Source organism: Erinaceus europaeus, chromosome 2 (assembly GCF_950295315.1).
Source record: "Erinaceus europaeus chromosome 2, mEriEur2.1, whole genome shotgun sequence".
Lineage (NCBI taxonomy): Eukaryota > Metazoa > Chordata > Mammalia > Eulipotyphla > Erinaceidae > Erinaceus > Erinaceus europaeus.
In genome coordinates this window covers 138,789,945-138,807,826 of record NC_080163.1, presented here as the reverse complement: position 1 = coordinate 138,807,826, position 17,882 = coordinate 138,789,945, and the positions used below count along the sequence as shown (strand labels likewise).

The window sequence follows — 17,882 nt, the reverse complement described above, 5'->3', positions numbered from 1 at the left end:
CCTCATGCATAGTAAGGCAGGTGCTCTGCTGGGTGAGCTATCTCCATGCACTCACTCAGCTTTAAGGAGTCCTGAAAAACTAGAGTGCCTTGGCAGGGATGTACCTCTATAAAACAAGCCCTTGCCAAGAAACGGACATTCACCACTAAGTGATAGAGGGATATGTTGAACTATGTATGCTAATCTTGCCAGTCAGTGAGGTTTTTTTCCCCCAATGAGTCAGATCTCCTGACTGGAAGTAAGGGAAGGGATGGAGAAAGGTTGGGAGGATTTCAGCATGGTAGCTTCCTCTAGGCCTAAGGACATCAAGAATCCAAAGAAGCATTCTTGTCCTTCCTCTACATGTGTCTTTTACAATATTGTAAAACATTATTATCAGTTTATTTGTGTGTGTGTATGTGTGTGTGTGTGTGAGAGAGAGAGAGAGAGAGAGAGAGAGAGAGGAGGGATTTGGGGGAGGAAGAGAGAGAGAGAGAGGAATAAAATAGAAAGGCAGACACCTATCTGAGGATCAAACCTGGGACCTCATGCATACAATTTCTGCCCTATACCATTGATGTATCTCTCTCTCTAAAATGTTAACTTTCTATTGCCTGCCTGGCTTGTATTTTGCTAAAGCAAATACATGCTTTTATTTGTTTGTTTGTTTTAGGTGTTAACTGAAGAAGAAAGAGTCCTATCTAAGGAGGCCTTGCAAGACATCTTGAATCAAGTGTATCAACCATTAGCAGTCCGAGAGTTACTTATCCTGCAGGGAGGACCACTCCAGGTATTCAGACCTGGGGGTTCTAGTGAGTGAGTCATGAGTGATAATGTGGTGTGTTATCTTTTTCTCCTAGCAAATTCAGTGACCTACTTGAATCATATTTCCCCTCTTAGATCTTTTTTTTTTTTTAAGTTTTTTACTTTTTTTTAATATTTATTTTTTTTATTTATTCCCTTTTGTTGCCCTATCCCTCTTAGATCTTTAAGTGGCACTTATAAAACTAAATTACACATTGATGCTTAGGATGGTTTTAAAGGATTTTTCTCTTAATGGACTTTTTTTTTTTTAATAAAAAATATTACTTGTTTTTTTTTTAAAGGACTTACGGCAGTTTGACTTAAACTATACTTTTATTCATTCAGCAATGATTTTTTTTTAATATTATGCTGGTGAATAAACCTTTCATATATAAAATCCTATTGAACAACCTTCCCAGCCTAATAATTTTTTCTCCTATGTATATATACATACATATTTCTTTCCCTTTCTATTTTTAATTTTTTTTATTGATGATTTAATATTGATTTACAAAATTATAAGGTAACAGGGGTCTCTACTTCCTCCATTGGAAATTGCAGTAGTTCTCCCAAGGTCATAGATCTGGGTTGACTATTATTTCTATAACTATATTTACATATAATTGCCCCTTTTTTCCCCTATAGTCCTGCCATCTCTTCGTTTCTTTCTCTTTTTTATTATTTATTTATTCATTCCCTTTTGTTGCCCTTGTTTTATTGTTGTAGCCATTATTGTTGTTGTTGGATAGGACAGAGAGAAAAGGAAAGAGGAGAGGAAGGCAGAGAGGGGAGAGAAAGATTGTGAAGCGACTCCCCTTCAGGTGGGGAGCCAGGGGCTCAAACTGGGATCCTTACACCAGTCCTTGTGCTTTGCACCACTTGAGCTCAACCTGCTGTGCTACCGCCCAACTCCCCTTCTCTTTGTTTCTAAGTCATACCTACTACTTTCGAGTATGTCCCTTTTTTTTTTTTTTTTTTTTTTCCACATCTTTTGTCTCTGGGTCCTGATGGAATTGAAGTTCAAAAACCCCATCTGGTCATCTTCCCCTAACATTTATCCCACTGGGAGTATGGACCAAAATTCTTTATGGCTTCTGTAATTGCTTCTCTGCTAGACATGGATGTTGGCAGGTTGATTCATACCCCCAGCCTGTTTCTATCTTTCTCTGGTGGGGAAGTGGTCTGGGGAGAAGAGGTTCTGGGACACAGTGGTAAGCTCTGCCCAGGGAGTTCTGAAGGAAATCATGGTTGCATCCGCAACTTGGGCCCCTAGGAACATACTTAAAATAGACTTCCTAGAATCTTTCCACCACAAGGTCCCTATTCTCATCTTCTCTGTTCCTACTTCTTGGTTCCTGTTGATTAACCATTTTGTCCTGCTTTGTATCTCACCTCCTTTCAGCCATCAAGTTGCATATGCTATCATGATTCCATCCTGAACTTCCTGGGCAGATGACCTCACCAATGTGTCCCAGAATCTTACCTCTCCAGAGCCTTATCCCAATAGAGAAAGATAGAAACAGGCTGGGGGTATAGATTGACTTGCTAGTGTCCATGTCCAGTGGAGAAGCAATTATAAAAGTCAAAACTCCCACCTTTTGCACCCCTCCTCCAAAAATTTTTTTTGGTACATACTCCCAGTGGGGGAAAAATGGAAAGATGACCAGAGGGCTTTGAACTGTAACTCCATTAGGACTGGAGAGAGAAGAGGAAAAAAAGGAAGGACATTTAGAAGTAGTAATAGGTAGGGGCCAGGTGGTGGCGCACCTGGTTGAGCGCTCATGTTGCAATGCTCAAGGACCCAGGTTCAAGTCCCCGTTCCCCACCTGCAAGGGGAAAGCTTTGCGAGTGGTAAAGTAGTATTGCAGGTGTCTTTCTGTCTCTTCCCCTCTCTGTCTCTCCCTTCCACTCATGTTCTGACAGTCTCTATCCAATAAATAAATAAAGATAATTAAAAAAAATTAAAAAATTTGAAAAAAAGAAGTAGTAATAGGTGTAGGTGTGACTCACAAAGAAAGAGAAGGCAGGACCATAAAAGGGGGGGGGTGCAAATATCTACAAATATAGACAGTTACAGAAATAAGCTAACTCGTATCTGCAACCTTGGGAGAACTACTGTAGCTTCAAATGAAGGGAGTGGGAATACAGAACTCTGGTGGTGGGAACAGTGTGGAATTATTCCTGTTACCTTAGAATTTTGTAAATCAATGTTAAGTCACTAATACTTTTTTTTTTAAAGGAAGCTTTTGTAGAGTCTTTGTTAAAGGAAAAGTACTGCTCTTAAAAAATATTCTTAAAGATTTATATATTGAAAGAGAGAAAGAGAAAGAGAGAGAGAAGAGAGTGAGAACCAGAGCATCACCTTGGCACTTAGGATGCCAGGAATTAAATTCAGTACCTCATGTTTGAGAGTCCCAGCACTTTATCCACTGCATCACCTCCTAGTTTGCAAAGTGTTGCTGTTTTTGAAATCTGTGTAGCATATTGTTAAATTATCATGATTCAGTCTATACTTTAAAAATTTTTTTATTTATTAGCTCTTGGATAGAGACAGAGAGAAATTGAGAGGGAAGGGGGAGATAAAGAGGGAAAGAGACAGAGACACCTGCAGCCCTGTTTCACCACTTGTGAAGCTTTCCCCCTGCAGGTGGGGACCAGAGGCTTGAACCTGGGTCCTTGTACATTGTAATGTGAGCACTTAACCAGGTGCGCCACTGTCTGGCCCCTAGTATATACTTTTAAAACAATTTCTTTCCTTACTTTTTCAGTCCAGCTCAGGTATGAAGACCCAAGATAGGTGTCGGACCCCAGCTTGGCTTCGGCGGCTGTGTGGGCAGTTGCTGTCTGAACGGCTGATGAGACCCAGTGGTGTGCAGGCAGTAGTCCGGGGGATTTTGGAAGGAGCAGGAGGTAAATAGCAGAATATTTCTATTATTTTAATATCCATTTCTCTTCAAGTCAGAGTGAACTATTGGTCTCTTTATCACATGACATTAACTGATGGAGGGGCTGGGAGCTCACTCAAACCCTAGGGTACATCTTGCCGTGCACCTGACCCTGACTTTGTGCACCAGCACCACATGGAAGCATCAGGGAACTAGGGGAAGCGCCGGCTGGTGGACTGGTGCTCTGGTGTCTCTCCCTCTGTCTCTGTCTCTATCTGAGGTAAAATGTTGAAAATGTTTGCCCGGGAGCAGTACTATCACATGTGTGAAGTCAGGAAACAGCAAAAACACAAGCAAAAAGCCTGATTGAGATTAAACTATGCCTTTATGAAGACCAAGGAAGTGAAATATGGATGGTTTTGTTCTTTTCCAAAACCCTACCATTATTCCCCTTCCAACTTACCACCCTTATATCATCTTAATATCATCTTAATATAGTTCTGTCTTAATTTTGGTTAGATCAATATTCAGTTTTTATATTCTCTATGTAACTCTTATTTATAGCTGAGCTGTGTAGCATATTTTGATAGCTTTTTTTTCTTTCTTGAATTAATACCTATTTTGTTTGTGTTTGTCTGCTTACTTTTTATGTACTTAACCACTAATCTGTTCTCAAGCTTTCCCTCAGTCATCTCTGTCTGTTCAGTACATTCAGATACATCTCATATTCTCTTGGTTTTATCTTCTTGGAAATGTTTCTGTTTAGGTCTCCTCTAATCTGAAGTAGTGAGAAACTTTCTTTCTACAAAGCTGTCACCTGAAGGGGTTGGGGGGTGGTGCGCCTGGTTGAGCACACTTGTTACAATGTGCAAGGACCTGGGTTCAAGCTCTGATCCCCACTTGCAGGGTGAAAGCTGTTGTAAATTAACTTAAAAGGGGTTTTGGTTGGGGGCTGGTGTGGCACATAAAAGGATTCACAGCGGGGAGCTGGGAACTGGTTTAAACAATACAAGGTTTATTAGGGTAAAACAGGTAAAAGGCAAAATAAGCAGCTATCATCAAGGGTTAAGGGTACTCTAGGTCCATAAAATCTGAGTATAGTTATCAAAAGTTTAGTCCTGTAAGATAAACAATTATCAGCTCTGGTAAAGGTTGCTCATGGCTATAGAGGGTCTAAAAGTTTACCAGTTAGCAGAGTCACACGTGTTCAGTTCCCAGGAGAAGCAGCCATGGCAGGATACCTGGTGCACCTCTGCATCTGAACAAGAGACGAAGCAGCAGCCAAAGAGTGCAAGTTCCGGCTGGCTGTCCTTTTCTTTGCACACCAGCACAGACTGGATCCGCCCATAGTCCCCCATGCAACTGTGCAGACCACTGCACACTCTGTCGCCAAGGCTGACATCAGCACTGTGTCAGGACATCCATCCATGGTCACCAGTGTACTGCGTCACCACAGAAAGCTTCATAAGCAGTGAAGCAGTACTGCATCTCTCTCTCCCTCTCCCTCTTCCTCCCTCCCTTCTCAATAAATAAAATAAGTGTCTTTTAAGAAAAAAGCTGTAGCCTGGGAGGTGGCATAGTAGATAAAGCATTGTACTCTCAAGCGTGAGGTCCTGAGTTCAATTCCCAGCAGCACTGTACCAGAGTGACATCTAATTCTTTGTCTCTTTCCTCCTATCTTTCTCATGAATAAATAAGTAAACTCATATATATATAGCTGTCACCTGAGGATTCCTTTCATGTTACAGAGACAGAGACACCTGCATCCCTGTTTCACCACTTGTGAAGCTTTCCCCCTGCAGGTGGGGACCAGAGGCTTGAACCTGGGTCCTTGTACATTGTCTTTTTTTTTTTTTTTTTTTTTTTTACCTCCAGGGTTACTGCTGGGGCTCAGTGCTGGCACTATGAACCTACTGGTCCTGGAGGCTTTTTTTTTTTTTTTTTTAATTGGATAGGACAGAGCAAAATTGAGAGATTAGGGGAGGTAGAGAGAAAGATAGACACCTGAATATAGGTAGCCAGGAGGCTGAAGCCAAGATCCTTGCATGGGTCCTTGCACTTAGTACTGCATGTGTGCCACCCCCACCTTCCTTTCTATCTTGTTCATTCCCTTATCATTCAAGCACATTGGTCTTCTATGACTGCTGTAGCACACTGCCAAAAACTTAGTGGCTCTTTGATAGTAATGACATTTAAACTGAGCCCTGAAGACTGAGTTGAAGAGTGAGCAAAGACCATTGTAGGCAGAAGGAAGAGTATGTGTGGAGGAATTGATGTCAGGAAAGTAGAGGTGGAGCCGTGAGAACAGAGTGGAAGGAGAGAGGTACGAGATGTGCATGGAGAGTCTGCAGGGGCCACATCATCGAGGTCTGCAGGCCCAGTTCAGGACTGACAACTCTCTGCAGACATTGAGAAGCCTAGAACAGCCCAGAGTGAAAAGCTGTGAAAATAACAACAGAAAGGGAAAGGGAAGGGAAGGGAAGGGAGGGGAGTGGAGGGAAGGGATCAAAGAAAGAGAGAGGGACAGAGGAAGGAAGGAAGGGAGGGAGGGAGGAAGGAAGGAAGGAACTTTCACTAGTGAAAAATCACTTTTTACCCAAAAATTGAAAGCACTTCTGTGGGAAAAACTGCTGTGAGTGTTTGATCTCTTTGCCTACCTACACTGACAGCGGGAACGGCTGGCGGGAGTGATGCAGAGGCAACAGCTGCGGACTGGAAGAAGTGTGACCTGATTGCAAGAATTCTGGCCTCTTGTCCACAACAGTCTCTTTCACCAGAGAGTTACTATCAAGATATCTGCCCGCAGGTGAGTGGCTTTGCTTCATGTGACTGTGGAGATTATCTGCTCATTTAAGAAAGAAGACTTTCTTTCTTTCTTTCTTTCTTTCTTTCTTTCTTTCTTTCTTTCTTTCTTTCTCTTTCTTTTTTTTTAAAAAAAAATTTTATTATTTATTTTCTCTTTTGTTGCCCTTGTTTTATTGTTGTTGTTGATGTTGTCATTGTTGGATAGGACAGAGAGAAATGGAGAAAGGAGGGGAAGACAGAGAGGGGGAGAGAAAGATAGACACCTGCAGACCTGCTTCACCGCCTGTGAAGGGACTCCCCTATAGGTGGGGAGCCGGGGTCTCAAACCGGGATCCTGCCGGTCCTTACACTTTGCACCACTTGGCTTAACCCGCTGTGCTATCGCTCATCTCCTTCTTCCTTCCTTCTTCCCTTCCTCCCTTCCTCCCCTTTCTTCCTTTCTTCCTTCCTTCCGTCCTTCCTTCGCACTGCTTAGCTCTGGTTTATGGTGGTACAGGGAATTGAACCTGGGACTTTGGAGCCTCAGGCATGAGAGTCTCTTTACATAATCATTATGCCATTTATCCCCACCCTAAGAAAGAACTTTTAATGGTTATCTAATATTGAGGTCAAAACTATGAGACTGAAGTTTATTGTTGAGTAAAGGATCTTGTTGATAAATTAAAAACCCATGACAGAGATCTACTTAATTATTAGGTTTAAGAACACCTCACTGTTATTAAATGATTAGCCCAGTTTGCTCTCAGAGCTGGGATATGAAACTGAAGTTTTATCTTGTTCCATATCTTTTATTTTTTGTATTATTTTTATTTATTTACTGAATAGAGACAGCCAGAAATTGAGAGGGAAGGGGGTGATAAAGAGGGAGAGAGACAGAGACACTGGCAACACTGCTTCACCATTGCAAAACTTTCCCCCTGTAAATGGGAACTGGGGGCTTGAACCTGGGTCCTTGAGCATTGTAACATATGCTCAACACAGTGTGTCACCACATGGCCCCTTCCCTATCTTTTCTTGAACTGAAAAGACAGTGTAGTGATTATGCAGAACACTTTCATGCCTGAGGTTCTGTGGTCAAAAGTTCAGTCCTTAGCACCACCAACATAAGCCGGAACTGAGCAGTGCTTTGGTCTTTCTCTCTGTTGCTCTCTTAAAAAAAAAAAAAAAAGAGATATTTAATAAAGTAAATTAATATAGTAGAGAACTAAAAGGTAAACAGAAAAGTATTTCTCCCATGGTCCGGGAGGTGGCGCAGTGTCTAAGGCACTAGACTCTCAAGCATAAGATCCTGAGTTCAATCCCCGGCAGCACATGTACCAGAGTGATGTCTGGTTCTTTCTCTCTTTCCTATCTTTCTCATTAATAAATAAAATCTTTTTTTAAAAAAAGTGTTTCTCCCTCTCAAAAGTAGTTACTGTTGCCAGTTTCTTGTTTATTTTCCAAAGATGGTCTATATAGTTAGTTAACTTTATAGTTGTATATAAATCATATTTGTATATATTATAATTTTTATATAAATGGTCATGCTACACAGTCTGGTTTTTTTTTTTTATTTAACAACATACTTTAGAAATCATTTTATAGTCATTTCCTGTAGAGTTGCCTCATTCTTTTTGCATGGGTACATAGTACTTCGTAATATCAGTGTGTCCTAATTAATTTAATCAGCCTTCTACTAGTGGACATTTGAGCTATTTCCATTCTTTCGCTCTGACAAAGCTACAGTTAATCTCCATAAAGTGCACACAGGCAATTATTGCTATAGGAAAAATTCCTAGCATTGAAATTACTAGTTCAGAGGGCCTATCTATTTATGTTTACTTTTTAAAAAATATTTATTTATTATTCTCTTTTGTTGCCCTTGTTGTTTTATTGTTATAGTTATGATTGATGTTGTTGTTGTTAGGACAGAGAGAAATGGAGAGAGGAGGGGAAGGCAGACTGGGGGAGAGAAAGACACCTGCAGACCTGCTTCACTGCTTGTGAAGTGACTCCCCTATAGGTGGGGAGCCAGGGGCTTGATCCGGGGTTCTTACGCTGGTCCTTGCACTTTGCGCCACCTGCGCTTAACCCACTACACTACCGCCCAACTCCTGTTTACTTTTTTTAAAAAATAATTTATTTATTTACTCATGAGAATGATAGGAGAGAGAGAAAGAACCAGACACCACTCTAGTACATGTGCTGCCGAGGATTGAACTTGGCACATCATGGTTGAGGTTCCAATGCTTTATCTACTGCACCATCTCCGGACCACTGGCTGTTTACTTTTAAGATTTATTTATTCACGGGAGTTGGGTGCTACGACCAGTGTAAGGGTCATGGTTCGAGCCCTGCTCCCCAGCTGCAGGGGAGGTGAAGCAGGTCTGCAGTTGTCTTTCTTCTCTCCCCCTATCTTCCCCTTCTCTCTTCATTTCTCTCTGTCCTATCTAACAATAACATCAATAACAACAACAATAATAAGTACAGCAACAATAAAAAAGCAAGGGCAACAAAAGGGAAAATAAATAAATAAATAAATATAAAAAAAGAATTAAGAAAGAAAGATTTATTTATTCACTAGAGAAGGAGAGAGAGAAGCAGAGCATCACTAACACACGCAATATCAGAGATCAAACTCAGGAGCTCAAGCTTGAGAGTCCAATGTTTTATCTACTTGCCATTTCCTGAGCCAAAAGGGTCCATGTGACTTAATTTTTTTTTTTTGCCTCCAGGGTTATTGATGGGGCTTGGTGCCTGCACCATGTATCCACTGCTTCTGGAGGCTATTCCATCCCTTTTGTTACCCTTGTTTGTTTATTTATTTATTTATTTTCCCTTTTGTTGCCCCTTTTTTATTGTTGTTATTGATGGCATCATTGTTAGATATGGCAGAGAGAAATGGAGAGAGATGGGGAAGACAGAGGTGGGGAGAGAAAGATAGACATCTGCAGACCTGCTTCACCGCTTGTAAAGGGACCCGCCTGAAGGTGGGGAGCCGAGGGCTTGAACTGGAATCTTTATGCCGGTCCTTGCATTTTGCGCCATGTGCACTTAACCCACTGTGCTACTGCCCGACCACCCATAACCAATTTTCTCACAGAATCCCTCAATTCTCTAGCCCACAAACCTCAGGATTCCTATGACATTAAATTGAAATGGCTATACAAAAGGAAGAAGATACATGGGTGTTGGCAGGTTGATCCAAACCCCTAGCCTCTTTCTATCTTTTCCTAATGAGACAGGGCTCTAGAGAGGTTCTAGGAAGCATTGTTAAGGTCATCTGCTCAGAGAAGTAACCAGAATCATAGTAGCATCTGCAACTTGGAGGCTGAAATGTAATAAGATGGAAAGCAGGACAAAATGTTTCATAAATAGGAGCCATAAAGAAAGAATAGAACAGATGAAAGTAGGAACTTCAGGGGTGGCGGAGCAAAGATGGCGACTTGCAAGCATCAGCTGGCGTGAGCTCCAACAAGCAGAAGCTTGTGACTGGGGATTCTCTGGATAGGGTTCCAGATGCTAGCATGATGCCGACCAGACTTCCCTGGACAGACAACCCCACCAATGTGTCCTGGAGCTCCGCTTCCCCAGAGCCCTTCCCCACTAGGGAAAAAGAGAGACAGGCTGGGAGTATGGATCGACCTGCCAACACCCTTGTTCAGTAAGGAAGCAATTATAGAAGCCAGACCTTCCACCTTCTGCATCCCACAATGACCCTGGGTCCATGTTCCCAGAGGGATAAAGAATAGGAAAGCTATCAGGGGAGGTGATGGGATACGGAGTTCTGGTGGTGGGAATTGTGTGGAGTTGTACCCCTCTTATCCTATGGTTTAGTCACTGTTTCCTTTTTTAAAAATGTTTTAAATATTTATTTATTTATTTTCCCTTTTGTTGCCCTTGTTGTTTAACATTGTTGTGGTTATTGTTGTTATTGATGTTGTTATTGTTGTTATTATGTTGTTGAATAGGACAGAGAGAAATGGAGAGAGATGGGGAAGACAGAAAGGGGGAGAGAAAGACAGACACCTGCAGACCGGCTTCACCACCTGTGAAGCGACTCCCCTGCAGGTGGGGAGCCAGGGGCTTGAACCGGGATCCTTAAGCTGGTCCTTGCACTTTGCGCCATGTGCGCCTAACCTGCTGCACCACCACCCGACTCTTCAATGTTTCCTTTTTATAAATAAAAAATTAAATTAAAAAAAAGTAGGAACTTCAGGATAGAAAGAACCTAAGAAGTCTATTTTAGGAATGTTCATAGCAGCCTACATCTTAGTAATCTTTGTCTGAGCTTGATAGCTAATATGTTTGTGGACTAGAAATATTGTCTGGGAAGACGGTGTCAGAGTGGAGAGTAGAACTATGAAGTAGGATTAGGGCAAAGAGTTGCTCACAAACTTGAAGGAAATATATAAATGCAATTAATTGTTTACCATAATAATCTAACACAGGAGCCTATACAACTTCTGAATCCCTGTCAGATTGAGCTCACAGTCTATAGTCACATCTGGGAACATTATAGGCTATAATCATTTCAGAACCAGTCTTCCTTGAGTGGCAGAGTAGGATAACCCAACATCCCTTCAGAGAGTGGTGCAGTCCTTACTGTTGCTAATTCATAGTAGCAGTGTGGTCCTGAAGAAGCCTACAAAGAGTTTTTGATAATTTTCCTGATGGAAGTGAGCAATGATGGTGGACAGAGAGATCTATTAGAGATCTAGGCTTATATTATCTATGGGGGAATCCAAGAATTCCCTGTCTAGGACCCCAAATGATGCCTGTAACTTAAAATTTTTAATGATTTTGTTCCCTATTTCTTGGCTTACACAGTGTGTTACAAAATTGGTCTATCTAGGGCCAGGTGGTGGTACACCTGGTTAAGCACACACATTTGTCATTTTTGCCAGGCTGGCTTCGCGGGCAGGAGACAGAGATGACCAGAGACTCATGGCTGAGCTGAGAACGCAGTTCAGTCTTTATTCACGAGCAGGGATGCAGTTCAACAACAATCTAATCTCTAATTACAATTCTGTCCTGCATCTCTCTCCTCTGGGGGAAGAGTCAGGAACCAAGGAAATAGTACGATAGGGGGCGGGGAGAAGGAAGAAGCCTGAACCAGCGATGACTAAACTAAATGTGCGGGGGGGGGGGGGGGGGGCACGACACCAAACCAATATCCTGGAGGCAGGGAGGTGCCCAGCCAACAGTGGACATGCAAACAGAGCAACACAAGTGAACCCAATGTGATGATAAAACAGAAGACTTCACAAGCAGAATCCAGAAGCATACCAACACACATTATAGTGCATAAGGACTTGGGTTCAAGCCCCTGGTCCCCACCTGCAGGCGGAAAGCTTCACAAGTGGTGAAGCCGGTCTGCAGGTGTCTCTCTGTCTCTTTCCCTCTCTATCTCCTCCCCATCTCAATTTCTCTCTGCCTCTACCCAATAATAAATAAAAATAAAAAAGGCATGTTAAAAAATTGTCTATCTTTCCTAGTGTGATAAGTAAAAATGTAGGAGTTTTCTTAACCAGTATTCTTTAGGCACTTAAATGTTAGATGTCATTTGTAGTATAGTTCAATTGTTATACTGACCTTTAGAGTTTTCATGGTCAGGCAAGGGAAAAAGAGCGCACAAAGTGAAGCTCTTATATGGAAAGAAACTAAATGTAGTTCCCCTTACAGGAGGAAATTGGCATTTGCAATAAGGAATAAGTGTTTTTTGAAACCACTAACCCTTGTTTTAATACATAACAAACCAATAGAATCAAATCACAGATTTCAGATTTGGTGAGTCTTGTGCAGTGTCAGAGGTCACATACAGTTTCTGGATAGAGATTCTCCTGCCTGCAAGAAAAAAAAAAGTCATTTAAAATAAGGAACAGAAATACACCTTTCTATTGGCTGTATGTACTGGAATAAACCCATTCATAAGCTGTGGAAAAACTGTTTATTTTCAAGACTAAAATAGATTCTTGTCTGGAATAGTTAAGACACAACAGGCTCTGTTGATCCTAAATATATTTATATGCCCTGACCCCATCATTTTATTTGATAGTGCTATTTATAATAATGACATTTTAGAAAAAGTTGCTTGTCTGGAAATTAGAAAAGAATTAAGAATTCTTACATTAACTTGAATATAATATTTTTAAGAAATGTATAACAAGTGAGAAGATTTCAGCATTGCACAAAACTATAAATATTAAATGTATCAGATTAAAAAAAAGAATTATATAGAAATATATTGGGAAAAGTATACCAAATATATTTCTGATAACTGGTAAGATTTAATTTTTTTCTTTAAAGTTTTACCTCCCAAAGTTTCCACAGTGAGTGTGTATTTTGTAAATTTGATAAAAATTATGTAATAAAAAACATAGTTGTGGTTCAGGAGGTGGCACAGTGGACTCTCAAGCATAAGGTCCTCAGTTCAGTCCCTGGCAGCACATGTACCACAAAGATGTCTGGTTCTTTCTCTCCTATCATTTCTCATGAATCAATAAATAAAATCTTTTTTTTTTTTTTTTAATTTTTTTTTTTTTAATTTAAGAAAGGATTAATTAACAAAACCATAGGGTAGGAGGGGTACAACTCCACACAATTCCCACCGCCCAATCTCCATATCCCACCCCCTCCCCCGATAGCTTTCCCATTCTCTATCCCTCTGGGAGCATGGACCCAGGGTCATTGAGGGTTGCAGAAGGTAGAAGGTCTGGCTTCTGTAATTGCTTCCTCGCTGAACATGGGCGTTGACTGGTCGGTCCATACTCCCAGTCTGCCTCTCTCTTTCCCTAGTAGGGTAATAAATAAAATCTTAAAAAAAAAAAGTCTTTTCATTTCTCATACCCGTTGATACTAAGTTGTTTTAAAAAACCCTAATTCTATTAATCAGTGTAATTGCAGTTAAGTTTTTTGTTTTTGACTTAAGAAATGAGTGCTTTAGGCAGTCAGGTGGTAGCAGCAGGTTAAGCGCGTGATGCAAAGTACAAGGATCCCAGTTTGACACCCCCCCCCCACAGGCAGTGAAGCAGGTCTACAAGTGTCTTTCTCTCCCCCTCTCTGTCTTCCCCTCCTCTCTCCATTTCTCTCTGTCCTATCCAACAATGACGACATCAATAACAACAGTAATAACTACAACAGTAAAACAATGGCAACAAAAGAGAATAAATAAATAAATACATATATAAAAAAAAGAAATGAGTGCTTTTTCCAAAATAATTCTTTTATGGTGTTTATTTCATTTTTCTTTTTAGATTCTGGATTTATTTCACTTTCAAGATAAATTGACTGCACGCCAGTTTCAGAGAGTTGCCACTACTACCTTTATCACTATGTCAAGAGAGCACCCTCAGTTGGCAGCAAAATATTTGCTTCAGCCATTGCTGGCTCCTCTTCTCAGATGTTTAAATACAACAGGTAAAGGAGAGAGTCTGGGGCTTGGGTGTTCCTCTAGAGGACCTTCTTGTAGGTTTCAGATTTATATGACCAAGGCTATGGAATTTCAGTGTCCTGCAACTTTCTGTTTTGACAAATCATTTTGTAAAATTCCCAGGAAAACTACATTGAATCATCCATACACACTTCACCTAGATTGATTAACATAACATTTTGACCACATTTATTTTCCAGTCTCATTTTCATTTTAAAAATTTGATATTTCTTTTTTAAAAGATATTATTAATTTATTTTTTAATGATAACTTGTTCTTAGAACTCTTTTTGCAAAATATTTATTTATTATTGGATAAATACAGAGAAATTGAGAGAGGAGGGGGAGATAGAGAGGGAGAGAGACAGAGAGACCTGCAGATCTGCTTCACCACTTGTGAAGCTTTCCCCCTGCAGGTGGGGAGCAGAGGCTTGAACGTAGGTCCTTGTGCACTGTATACTGTGTGTGCTTAACCAGGTGTGCCACCGCCTGGCCCCCTAAGGACATATTTATTAATTATGAAAGAGAGACCAGAGTACTTAGCTCTGGCATATGGTGGTACCAGGGACCTTGCTTCTGTGGTAACTAATAAGTTATAGTCTATAATAATACTTATAATTATTATATATTAATAACTAATATATATATAATTATATAATAGATATTAATTATATGTAAGTATAATACTTATAATAATTATAATTACTTATAATAATAAGTAATAATCTATGGAAGAGTCTGTTTCTTTCTTTTGCTTAAGAGTTATTTATTTATTTATGAAAGAGAGAACTAGAGTATCATGCTGGAATGTGCTATGCCAGGGATAAAACTGAGAATATCATGGGTACAAGTCTAGTGCTTTACTTGTTGTGATGGGCCACAAGCTTGTTTGTCAACTATTTTTCACACTGTGGTTTTGTATCTGTTTATGATTCTTGCCCATCAAATGATGACTTTCTGTTTCTTTTATTATGTCCAGTTTGTGATTTTCCAGTGAAGAGGAGCTTTTCTTTCGTCCCCATCTTTTTGTAAAAAAAAAAAAAAAATTTTAAGTATCAGCATGGATTTATAGATTCTTTTTATTTAATGGGTTAAAAACATTTGTCATTTATTTTTATGGGCTTGTGTGTAGTTTTTTGTATTAATTAATTAATTGGTTAATTAATTTAATGAAAGAGATAGAAAGTGAAAGAAAGATGCTATCTGGCCCTGCTGCTTTAGGATTTTTTTAAAAGGAAAATTTCAAACACATGTATAGAGAATCACAATGCACCAAGCACCTATGTATCTCAATTGACTTTGCCATTGTCATTTAATCTAATCCCCAGTTTTGCATTTAATAAATTTAAACTTCTAAGTGAGAATGTTTTATAGGCTACTTAGCAGTGTGTTTTTTTTTTTTTTTTCCCTTAGTGATACATAAAATAACAATGCATGTTTGTGGTTAGTGGTATTACAGATTCTGTGAAATATTATACTTAAATAGTGATGTACAGTGGCAACCATGTTGATTTTCTAATTTTAGTTGTCACTTACAGAACATTCTACTTTTCTAGTTTTTCTAAGTTTTTCTTCCGTAGGCCACTTTCTATCTAGTAAGGTACTGAATGTGGACCCTTTTTCTATATGTTCTCTAGAGATTCCAGAGAGTGACTTGTTGCCAGGAACCATTTTGGTAACAGAAGAAGAACTTAACAGATGTATTGAGGATGTGTTTAAGGTTGGTGATTTCAGTCACTAATATTTCTAGCTAATATTTGTATGTAGTCTTTTAAAATACATTTTTCCTCTTTTAATTGGTATTTTGAGACATGGCATGTTTAATCTTAAATTTCAAACTGTCAAAATCTTTTCACTTTGAAAACTAGAAACCAAAAGCTGTTAGTGAAATAGCTGATACACTTTAAAACTGTCAATTTTATCATTTACTGTGAATGTTAAACAGTTTAGATTCTCTAATTCACACATGCCACTGATAAAAGCACGTCTTTAGAAGAAATTGACAGAGGTGTTTGTAGTACTTCCTTAAAGTCTATGATAATATACAAACTATTGTATTTATTGTCAAATGTAAAACATTAATTCCCCAATAAAGAAATAAGAAAAAAACCTATGATAATATTGAATCTACTTTACTAGTGTTTATAGTATCACCAGCACGAGTGAATGAAATGATAAATCATAAATGAAATCCTGTAAGCAATTACCTAAATATGTTCTGAAAATAAAAAATATATGAATCATAAGTTTTCTGTGATTACAGTCTACCATATGAAATGCATATTTTCAGACAAAAAGTCCATTGTAGAGGTAAGTACTCTTCTTTAAAGCTTATTTTAGTAAATTTATATTTTGCTATTAAAAATGTTTATATTAGCAGACATCTTTCACATTTTTATTCCTTGAAAAAGATGCAGCTTATTTAAAAAAGTAGTTTGTCAGTTCCTCAATAACGTAGCTATTGCATTCTTAGGTATATGTACTCAAGAAAAATGAAACCATATTCACACCAAAGACATACACGAACTTTAAAAAAATATTTTATTGGGGAGTCTGGCACTAGTGCAATGAGTTAAGCTCACGTGGTGCAAAGCACAAGGACCAGCCTGAGGGTCCTGGTTAGAGCCCCGGCTCCCCACCTGCAGGGGAGTTGCTTCACAGGCAGTGAAGCAGGTCTGTAGGTGTCTTTCTCTCCCCGTCTCTGTCTTCCTCTCCTCTCTCCCTCTGTCCTATCCAACGACAATGACATCAACAACAATAATAACTATAACAATAAAAAACCAAAGGCAACAAAAAGGAAATAAATATTAAAAAGAAAAATATATTTTATTATTGGATAGAGACAGGAATTGAGAGGACAAGACACCTGCAGCTCTGCCTCACCACTCATGAAGCTTCTCCACTACAGGTGAGGACCAGGGACCTGAACCTGTACCCTTGCACACTGTAATATACACAAAGTTCTTTTGAGAGTATTACATTGTTTTTTCTTTTAATTGAAGGGGTTAATGCTTTACAGTGTAGTCATTGACATACACATACAATTTTATTATGTATCAATCCTCCAAAGTTTGCTTACTCTTCTTCCTTCCTCTCCCTCCCCAGAATACTTTGCTTTGGTGCAGTATACTATATCTAGTCCATGTTTCACTTTGTGCCTTCCCATTCCCTACTTTATTATGTCCTACTAATAAGTGAGATCATTAGATATTCATCCTTCTATTTTTGGCTTATCTCACTCAACATGATATCCTCAAGTTTCATCCAAGAAGATGCTAAGGAGACAACATAGTCATTTAAATAGCTGAGTAGTATTCCACTGTATATTTAACACACTTTTTTTTTTTTGCCTCCAGGGTTATTGCTGGGACTCATTGCCTGCACCATGAATCCACTGCTCCTGGAGGCCATTTTTCCCCCTTTTGTTGCCCTTGTTGTTGTAGCCTTGTGGTTATTATTGTTATTGTTGATGTCGTTCGTTGTTGGATAGGACAGAGAGAAATGGAGAGAGGAGGGGAAGACAGAGAGGGGGAGAGAAAGACAGACACCTGCAGACCTGCTTCACCGCCTGTAAAATGACTCCCCTGCAGGTGGGGATGGGGGCTCTAACTGGGATCCTCACACTGGCCCTTTTGCTTTGTGCCACGTGCGTTTAATCTGCTGCTCTACCGCTCGACCCCCATAACACACTTTTTTTAGCCACTCATCTGATGTTGGACATCTGGGTTGCTTTCAGGTTCTAGAGATTACAAACTGTGCTGCTATGAGCATAGGTATACACAGATCTCTTCTGATAGGTGTTTCTGTCCTTTGGGTAAATCTCCAGGAGAGGAATTGCTATGTCGTAGGGTAGGTTCATTCCTAGTGTCCCAGTAAGTCTGCAAATTACTTTCCACAATGATGGAGTATTCTGCATTCCCACCAGTAGTAAAGAAGTGTCCTTTTTCTCCACGTCCTCTCCAACATTTGTCATTTCTGTCCTTTCTGATGTATGACATT

The 17,882-nt window shown here is 39.7% G+C and overlaps 1 protein-coding gene across 2 annotated transcripts in view; it reads left to right on the top strand.

The window, feature by feature from the left end:
• TANGO6 (transport and golgi organization 6 homolog) overlaps positions 1–17,882 on the top strand; it is a 255,388-nt gene that overhangs the window by 18,228 nt on the left and 219,278 nt on the right. For both annotated transcript variants that reach the window (XM_060185257.1, XM_060185258.1), the window contains 5 exons: positions 653–769; positions 3,552–3,693; positions 6,338–6,474; positions 13,709–13,871; positions 15,521–15,603. In XM_060185257.1, the coding sequence (XP_060041240.1) occupies positions 653–769; positions 3,552–3,693; positions 6,338–6,474; positions 13,709–13,871; positions 15,521–15,603 (642 nt within the window). The remainder of the gene's footprint in view (positions 1–652; positions 770–3,551; positions 3,694–6,337; positions 6,475–13,708; positions 13,872–15,520; positions 15,604–17,882) is intronic.